Raw genomic sequence first — 10,071 nt, 5'->3', positions numbered from 1 at the left:
GGTTTGGGCTTGGGGAAGCAAATGGTGAAGAATTAACCGGATTTATTTATACAGCTTTTTCAGCTCTAAAGTCCCTATCTCTGGTGGCAAGGGTGCCTTCTACCCTCCTGGTACAGGCAGGGTACCTTTCAAATGGGGCCTTTTCACCCACTTTCAGGGGGCCAATGAAGGGACAGTGTCCTTCTTGTACTGCTGTTTCTCAAGTATCTTTAATTCAAAATAAATGCCAACATGGCATATTTTGGGGTGACATATCCTGAACCGCTATATCACCAGCCTGCAGTTTTCTAGCATCAATAAGAGAAAAATACTAGTTTTATTTCAACATTTTATTGAATTTTATTTATTACACAATTTACTGAAAACATTTAAAACAACAGTGAGACAAAAACAACTTAAAAAAACCCAAACACACAGACAAAACACCTCTTCTAGATGAGGTAATATTGTATGAGTCATTGTCAAGTCACAAATTTTTATTAATCTGTTATACAACTTGGTACTGTATCAGTGATACTCAATGACTCAAAAAAAAAAAAAAAAAAGACATTGCATCACATAAGAGAGAGCAATCTGTACAACTGTTTGGAAAAGAAGAGAAAGCAGAAATGCCAAAGTTAAGAACTACTCAAATACTAGTGCAATGTGAACTGTTACCATGAAGATTTTCTCTGCTTCTGTATTATTGAAAATAATTAATTCAAACCTGCCTACCCTTTCAAGAGCTGGCAGTCTTTTATGTTAATAAGCAAAGTACGGGCAAATATCTCAGTTCAAAAAAAAAACCAGTATCAAAGCAGCATGTTTTGTTATATTTTTTGAGCAGATGTATGAATACACAAAGAAATGTTGAAGCAGTTGTGCCCAGTCAAGTGAATTCTGTGCACTTATAACAAAGCCAGGGCTAAAGACATCTCTGGGTGAGCTGGAACATGATCAAGACTTCTTACTTTTCCAGTTTTGTTTCTGAAAACACTGGGGCAGGTGTCAACTCCCCTGAGCCACAGCCACTTTAGCCACTTTGAAATTGGCCAGTTTTTACTGTTTCATATTTATAACACCTAGTATGGGAAGTTTAGACTTGACTAAATTTTATAAATTTAGGAATTATTTTTCACAGGCCCATAAAAAGGGTGTCGCAAGGTAAGGAGATTTATAAACAGATTTAGCAAATCAATCCAAAAATTCATTTACCAAATTAAGTTAATATTTACCATGTGCTTCAGTGTTTAATTCAATCGCTTTGACTATCTGACTCAAATTAAGAAACTGTACAATGTAAGGCAAGCATATCCCATTTCAGTTCCATAGCCAAAATCAATTATGTAAAAGGATGACCAGACCCGTGGAACGTTTTACTGGAATCTTATTCTAATAGTATTAATCATACTAAATTAAAAAATATTATTCTGAGCTATTATCACAGCAAGAAATATAGTGCAGAGCTATTTGCTTTTGGCACCTACACGCTAAAGAAGTGATTTTAAAAAGGAAAAGAGCATGTTCAATGTTTATTTCATTTAATACTCTCTAAATTCATTTAAGCATATTTGGTCAACATTTAAGTGCTTGAATTTTAAAGATTTTTATATTTCAATTAATTTGGAATGGCAGTAAAAAAATTGTTATGTTGCTTGCAACATCTCAATTTTAGTGTTTCTGTGAATTTGCATTCTTTTTCCAGAGACAGAAAATCAGACCAACCTTACTTGTGTGTGGTTCAGGTTATCAGTCCTATAATGATTCCAGAATAAAACATTTATGTAACTAAACCTTCATGCTAATTTTCATCAAATAATCTTGAAACAGGTACCTAATTTTTAGCTAGGTAAAAGATCCTATAGTTTTTCATTAGTAAATACTTGATTCCATGCAGATTCTGTGTCAGATATTTTCTGAAACTCGCAATTTTCAGAAGTTTACTCTTGTCTTAAACCATCTTTGATTATAATAAAAATGAAAGGATTTTTTTGTTATGTTTTTTAAGGAAGTTCGACATATAAACACCCAAAAATTTATTTAGCAGTTCAAAAGCAATGACTACGATTTAAATGTCACAGGTTGGCCAAAATTAAACTATAATCTGAAGGGGTAAACATAAAATACAGCACATGATAGTGGTGCTTAATTTTATTTTTCCCTTCAGTGAAACTTTAAAAAGGAAAACTTAAGTGTTTAGTAATTAAAAAAAAAAAAAGCCCACAAACATATAACACAAGATAGTAGAGAGAGTTGCTACTTAAATATATTTTCACACTCTTTGTATACTGTTTTTGGCTCCAACACTATTAATCACAAAGGTAACCATTTCCCTGATATTTAGCAAGTAAAATAAATCTGTAAGCATTCTAGGCTGGGAAACAGTGCAGTCACTGCACTTCAGTGTACTAAATGGTTCATAGTAAAACTGTAACCACTTACATGATGAAATGAAACTTTAAAATGTTTAATGATGGATCAGTTAAATATGTATCATTTCACTATAGAAAGAGCTTCACCCATTTAGCAACATACAGATTTTTTTTATTAAACTGATTGACAGTATTTTTGCTTATTATATTTGCTGAAATTTACTTCTTTTCCTCAACCATAAAAAGCAAGGACGGACTTTAACGTTTGTATTTTTTTTTCAGTTTTTAAAGAACAGGCGATAAGGATAAACCTGTTTTTCCCTTTATGGGGAAAGTCTGGAGTATTAAATTATAAACAGAAACTGGAAGGAAATAAAACTGAAGACATTACTTTATGATGACTATACAGAAGGCAAGAGGCACCCATTCCCAGGTGAATTTTAATCATGTCTGAACTAAGACAAGTCATTCAGAAACAAAAGAAAAATGACATTCTTTTAGTACACAGTTACTAAATTTGAAACAGTAATAGTGGTCATGATTATTTTATTTTCTATCTCTGTTAAGAATGGCTCTAAAAACAGCCTGATGATTCACATAACTAGGTAAGCATATCAAGCTTTATAAACATATGACGAATATTAAGTTGCCAGCACTGAAATGTTGTGTTTGGATCTACACCAGTATGCTGTTTGCCTGAAATCTTTGGGTACCTTGGCTTTTAATATTTTATTCTCATATTCAAGCAGAAAGTGAGTGACCTCATTTTATGCAATAAGCTGATCTCAGAGTGGATTTGTTGAAATGAAGGATATTCTAAGTTTTTTTGTGTGTATATAAATGGCTTTATATAATAAATATGCAGCCATTAAAAAGTTATATAGAAACAATACCATTTAAAACTTCAACTCCTGATTACAGACTGCCAAATCCTTCTTTCTTGTCATTATCATTGGTGACATAATTTATTTGTTTAAAGGGAAACTCTGGCCTCTGGATACTATGTACTATATTAAGGATGACATACCAATATCAATCAAGACGGTGAAATAAACATATAATAAACTTTAAAGTCAGATGGAAAAAACTCAGTTTTGTGAAATTTTGTTTTGTGTTTGCTGACAATTTTTTTGCTTTTGTCCAAGATCATTTTTAGTTCTGTATAAGTGCCACACTAGCTAGAATTTAATTCATGAATATTATTTTTATTGAGGTTTTAAATTTGGAATACTTTTGATCCAAAATAGATACCTATTCCTTAAAAAAAAAAAAGTCAATACAATCACCATGGGCTTTTTCTACTGGTTTCACCCTCTACTCCAGTTCCCCCCAAAGTATTCACTTTTATCCCTCACAATTTCATAACAAAGTGTCCAGATTATGTCTTTTAGACTAATCAGGAACTTAAACCTCAAACGCTGTTTTGAAGAAGTGTGGAGTAAATAATTTTGGTAATCTGTAGAACAGCTGCATGCAGTGTGTACTGTATTATAACGGCACCAAACCCTTTATAAAAACCCAGCATTCCTTCCTCCTGCTTTATGGTATTGATACAGTCTCTCATTCCCTCATATTGTGTATTAATTGGAAGCACTTCATAGCCAAGGTCTGTATTGTCAATTATTGTGCGTGTTCCTTGAATGTGAAGGCGGTGCAAAACTGTCTCCAAGGGGTACAGTATAACATCAGAGCAAAGACTGGCAGCAAAGTTAGCAATAAGTTCTGGGAAATACGCATCCAACATACTCTGCACCGGGCTAGTGCTCTCAGTTGGGTGGCTATCGTAAGTCTTTCTCTTCAGAATTAGCAGGACGAACTTCTGAACGATGGAGCTGATGACGTAATGGAGAACCCCATGCAGCACCGTGGGGAAGACCAGGGACAGAAGAGGAAGCAGTCGCTTGCTGTGCGGCACTCCCAGGCCGATCACTCTGCCAATGCCTTCTTTAACACATTCCAAAATCCCAGCATTATCTCGAATTATCTCACTCTGAAATAAAAACGAAGAAATGAGCGTGAGTTAACATTTGCTTATTTTGCCATAAAAAGGCCCTTTTTTAGGTCCCTTTTAAATTCTAACTTAATGACTAAAGAGGTAAAACATCAATAGTTTCAGACTTCAAATATTATCTAGGTATTAGATTCTTTTTTCAAATGAAATTTCATAACACAGACGGCAGTGCAGGTGGGAGCTATTTTTATAGGAAAGGGAAACGGGAAAGGGGATGTGGGGACAGGGTCACATCTGGTTTCCCCACCCTCAGTAGAACTCATTTTAAAAAGGAGTAAATACACAACACCTACAGAGGCAATACTCTTACAAATAGGTCTAAACTCTGCCTCCATCATGTGTTATGGGCCATTGACTATTTAACCTCTCGTAAGTCAGTTTCCCATTCTATGAAAATGGAACTAGTACCACCTACCTTTTATGCATGGAGTTGCTGGGAATATTAAATGAAAAAAGTCCTGTAAGCCAGAAGGCACTTAATAAATGGTCATTATCATCTACAATGTCTCTGCCTTTGTATTTATTTATTTATTTTAAAAAGTTTTTTTCCCAGTTAGAAACATTTTCTTTAAATGTGCCAAATAAAACCCGTATTTTCAAACCACAGGATGTTAATACATTCAACACAAATTTATATTATCTTACTGCTGTGAGTTTACAGAGTAGTAATCCAGATCCATTTTGATTAGATGGTTGAAATACCCTTCTCCCAGGTTACATTTTACAAACACCACAAATCTCTTATAATAATATAAATCAGTGGTAGTCAACCTGGTCCCTACCGCCCACTAGCGGATGTTCCAGCTTTCATGGTGGGCAGTAGCGGAGCAACCAAAGTATAAATAGAAGATAGATTTAACTATAGTAAGTTGTTTTATAAAGATTTATTCTGCCAAATTTAGTGAAAATCCAACATAAAGTACTTGGTAAGTAAATATTATTATATGCTTTAACTTGCTGTAACTCTGCTTTATAAATTTTATAAAGTAAAGTTACTTCCCTACTTTATAAATCACCATTACTGTGGAACCGGTGGGCGGTTAGAAAATTTTACTACTAACAGAGATACAAAAGTGGGTGGTAGGTATAAAAAGGTTGACTACCCCTGATATAAACGAAATCACTTTTCCCTAAAAAGTGAACTTGAGAATGAGAACTCCAGTGTACTCTTTCAGGATCTGCCTTTTCATAATTTGAGGGATATCTATAACAAAGTTTGTGATACAGATCAGAGTCACAGACAGACAGAGAAGAACAGCCAGTGGCCAATTTGGCTACAGCAACCACTGAAGAAAAGAATACACAAAATGAAGTTAAAAAGGCAGTCAGGGGCCATAGTGTGCTACTGAGTAGACTGGCTTTTAGTTAGATGAAAAATAGCTGGTTGGTTTTAAGCAGAAGATGAAGATATAATTTATGTGTTTTTTCCTTTTAATTGACTTGACTGGGGTGACCCTGTAATATATGTTAACACTGGCTGTTGTGCAGAGAACAAGAGCAGAAACTGAGAAACCAGTTACAAAAATAGTCATCGCATAATCCAGACAAGAGATGATGGCAGACCAGATTAGCAGAGAGGACTGAAAGTGCTTTTATCTTAAACCGCAGACAATAAGAATTACTGGTGGACTAGATTCGGGGTGTGGAGGAGAGCCCAGGATGACCCAAGGCTCCTGTTCAGAGGCAGTGCACCTGCAATGCTCTGACTGCGAGGGAAACGTGGAGGGCTGCACCCTGAGGGAGAGAGCAAGAGTTCAGAGATGGTAAGTCTCAGGTGCAGACCTGGAGTTTGCAATCTAGACTGTAAGAAAAAGCTCCAAGCTGGACATATATATATATATGTTTTCAGTGAATAGAATTGTTTTTAAACTACGAGACTAAAATCAGCTCACCTAACCTAGTCCATTTCCCTAGTCCATTTCTCCAACCCTTTCCCACTCCAGTCTTTAAGTTTTTCTTTAAATTGAATTTATTGAGGTGACACTGTAATAAAATTGTATAGGTTTTGGGTGTACAATTCTATAATACATCATCTGTACACTGTATTACGTGTTGACTACCCCAAGTCAAGTCTCCTTCCATCACCTTTTACTCTCCTCTACCTCCTCCAACCCTCTTTCCCTCTGGTAATCACTACACTGTTGTTTGTGTTGATGAATTTCTTTCTTTGCTTAATCCCTTCACATTTTCACCCAGCTCCCGACCCCACACCTTGTCTGACAGTTGTCAGTTTGTTCTGAGTCTGTTTTTATCTTGTTTGTTAGTTTATTTTGTTCATTAGATTCCATATATGAGTGAAATCATATGATACTTGTCTTTTTTTGACTGGCTTATTTCACTTAGCATAATACCATTCAGGTCTATCCATTCTGTCCCAAAAGGTGAGATTTCCTTCTTTTTTTTTATGGCCATGTAGTATTCCATTGTAGAAATGTACCACAGTTTATTATACACTCATCTACTGATAGATACTTGGGCTGCTTTCAAATTTTGGCTGTTGTAAATAATACCATAATGAACATAAGGGTACATATATTCTTTCAAATTATTGTTTCTGGTTTCTTTGGATACATTCCCAGAAGTGGGCGTGCTGGTCTGGTGTATGTTTTTTTTTTCCCTGAAGTGAGAAGCGGGGAGGCAGAGCAGATTCCTGTATGTGCCCGACTGGGATCAACCTGGCATGTCCACTAGGGGGTGATGCTCTGCCCATCAGGGGCATTGCTCCATTGCAACGAGAGCCATTCTAGTGCCTGAGACCGGGCCATGGAGCCATCCTCAGCGCCCGGGCCAACTTTTGCTCCTGTGGAGCCTTGGCTGTGGGAGGGGAAGAGAGAGAGAGAGAGAGAGAGAGAGAGAGAGAGAGAGAGAGAGAGAGAGGAGAGGGGGAAGGGTGGAGAATCAAATGGGCACTTCTCCTATGTGCCCTGGCTGAGAATCGAACCCAGGACTTCCATATACTGGGCCAACGCTCTACCACTGAGCCAAACGGTCAGGGCTGGTATATTTTTAATATAGCAGTCACAGAGATTCTAATAAAGAAATGCTAGATGGCTTCACTCTGGTTCAAATCCACCAAGGACTTTCCATTTCCCTCAAAGTAAAGGCTAAATTATTATAGTGACCTAAAATGTCCAAATGACTTCTCCCCCTCTTACCTCTCAGAACTCTCTCCTCCTGTTCTTCCCCTTACTTAGTGAGCTTCAACTATATTGGCCTCCTTTCTATTTCTCAAACGCATGAGATACAATTGCAACTCAGGGCCTTTGCACTTGCTTTCTTTGCTTAGCATGTTCTTCTCCCAAATAGTTATGTAGTTCTTATGCTCAGATCTTTACTCAAATGTCACCTTCTTCAGTGAGGCCTTTCCTGATTAAAAAAAAAGTAGCTGTTCCTCCCAATTCATTACAGATCTTATTTAATTTCCTTGTTTTATTTTTGTTCTCTTTAGTACTCAGCACCACCTCGTATACTTTATATTCATTTTGTTTATGTTTATCTTCGCCACAGAAATGTAAGTGCTATGAAGCCAGACTATTTTTGCCTGTTTTGTTGGCTGCTATATCCCCAAGTTCTACAATGGTGCCCAATACAGGTTGGTACTCGGGAACTACTTAATGTTAAAAAAAGTAAGCTGTTAAAAACCTTGATTGTACTATACTGAAAAGTCTGGAACTGATTTTGGGAAATACGAGTCATTATGGATCCTTAATCAGCAAAAGGATACAGGAATTGCAGCGGAAGAACATGAATCATACACGAATATGTAAAACAAACTATAAAATGCAGGGACCGGAACAAGGATTGTTCATGAAGACAACAGATCACTAGGAAGTTCATATTTAAGGGATCCAAGAGACGTTTTCAGTATGAATGTGTATTTTTCAAAGGAAAGAATGTTTTCAAGGAATTCCCAAGAAGGTCAAAAAACCAAGAAATGTGAAGTCGGAATCAAGAAACTAACATAATGAGCTGAGTATGAGCAAAGGGATCTGAATGGTCACTATCAGCGAAGAGAAACACACACTGCAGACACCTGCTGCAGTTAGAATGAAGAAGGCGTAATGACTGACTGGGTACGAAGAATAAAAAATATATATGTCAAGACATTCCTAAAAACAAGAACTAAAGTTTTCCGTCTTTAGGGTGCAGATTAACAACAGTACCATTGATAGAAAAGGAAAAGAGGCTGAAAAGGAAGCTAATTTTCAGGGGGGTAAGACAAGACTGTTCTCCAGGATGGTGAACACGGGATAAAAGCAGAGTGTTCAAGATTGAGCCTTGGAGTAGCAGGTGGTAAAGTGGTCACTAAAAGAGGAAAGTGTGCAACAGAAGAAACCTAAGACAGAAAAAAAATTTTCTAGAAAGTCAGAAAAAGGAAGTCAAAATGAGGCAATTAGCAGGTAGAACATGAAGCAGGAAAAAGAGAGGGTGTATATTGGGTTAATAAACAAACATACAGTGAGCTGGAAACCTTACATAAATAAGTCATTTAATGTTTATAACTCAGTTATTACAATGTTCCCATTTTACGAATGAGAAAGTTAAGACTAGAAAAGTTAAGATGTTTAAAGTCACAGATCCAAACAGAAATGTGATTCTGATATGGGTCTGTCTATAGTTAAAACTTGTTTCCTCCCAATACAACAAGCTGCTTAATTGTTTTTTTTCTTAAATAATCACCTTCCTGCTATTTTTTCCTTACCTATATGAGGATATCTCATACAGTAATAATTGTAAGCTGCAGTCCTATACAAAGGTTATATCATTTATTTAACATATTAACAAGCAAAAGGAGAGAAAAATTGCATTTTGGTAGCAAGATGTTAACTCCAGTTAACTGAAGTTAATTCTAAAAAATACAAAAATGAAAAATCAATGATGGGGTCAGAAAAGTAATTAAGTGGAAAAGAGTAATTAGAAGAGGAAAGACTGCCTGACCTGTGGTGGTGCAGTGGATAAAGAGTAGATCTGGAATGCTGAGGTCACAGGTTCAAAACCCTGGGCTTGCCTGGTCAAGGCATGTACAAGAAGCAACTACTATGAGTTTATGCTTCCTGCTTCTCCCTACTCTTTCTCTTTCTCCTCTCTCTAAATGTCAATGAATAAAATTTTTTAAAAAAAAGAGGAAAGGCTGATCCAGTGAGGTTTTTATAGAAAGAAGGAACTCATAACATACCGAAGACGAAAAAATATGCTAAACGATCGGATGCTGAAGATAGGAGATAGGTGACACACAGTTGGATTTTGTGTACAGGTGAAGTTAAACTATCTTCAGCTTATAGTTTTAGATGTAGGAATGGTATGGTGAGAAAATATATTAATTTGATATACTTAAAGCGCCACCATGTGGTTAAAACAGTAAAACAATTTAAAACACTAGCAGGAGATTGCTTTAGCTTTTTTAGCACTTAACTCACCATAGCATCAACTCTTCCTTAAAAGGCACATTTGAGACGAATGCTGTTAGTAAACTATACTGCAGGCTACCTGTCAGTGTTAGGATGATTGTCTATCATGTTTTATGCTTGTTTAATTTACTGTCCTAGGATAAAACATAACCATTTTGAGTTGTGTTTAAGGGTCTTAAAAAGTTGGCAGAAACCCTATAAATTCTTTGTATTCAGAACAAGTTACAGGCTAGGTTCTGAGATATCTAAATGAAGAGTATAGCTATCCATGGAAGGGCTACAAGAATTAAAACTAAAAGTG

The 10,071-nt window shown here is 36.2% G+C and overlaps 1 protein-coding gene across 1 annotated transcript in view; it reads right to left on the bottom strand.

Moving 5' to 3' along the window:
- Positions 1-314: 314 nt before the first annotated feature.
- SLC25A46 (solute carrier family 25 member 46) overlaps positions 315-10,071 on the bottom strand; it is a 36,057-nt gene continuing 26,300 nt past the window's right edge. The window contains exon 8 of the mRNA XM_066381985.1: positions 315-4,341. Within this exon, the coding sequence (XP_066238082.1) occupies positions 3,763-4,341 (579 nt within the window). The 3' untranslated portion in view covers positions 315-3,762. The remainder of the gene's footprint in view (positions 4,342-10,071) is intronic.

The sequence above is a fragment of the Saccopteryx leptura genome, chromosome 4, assembly GCF_036850995.1.
Source record: "Saccopteryx leptura isolate mSacLep1 chromosome 4, mSacLep1_pri_phased_curated, whole genome shotgun sequence".
NCBI classification, from domain to species: domain Eukaryota; kingdom Metazoa; phylum Chordata; class Mammalia; order Chiroptera; family Emballonuridae; genus Saccopteryx; species Saccopteryx leptura.
The sequence above is the reverse complement of the archived record's forward strand: the minus strand, read 5'-3'. Positions and strand labels throughout refer to the sequence as shown.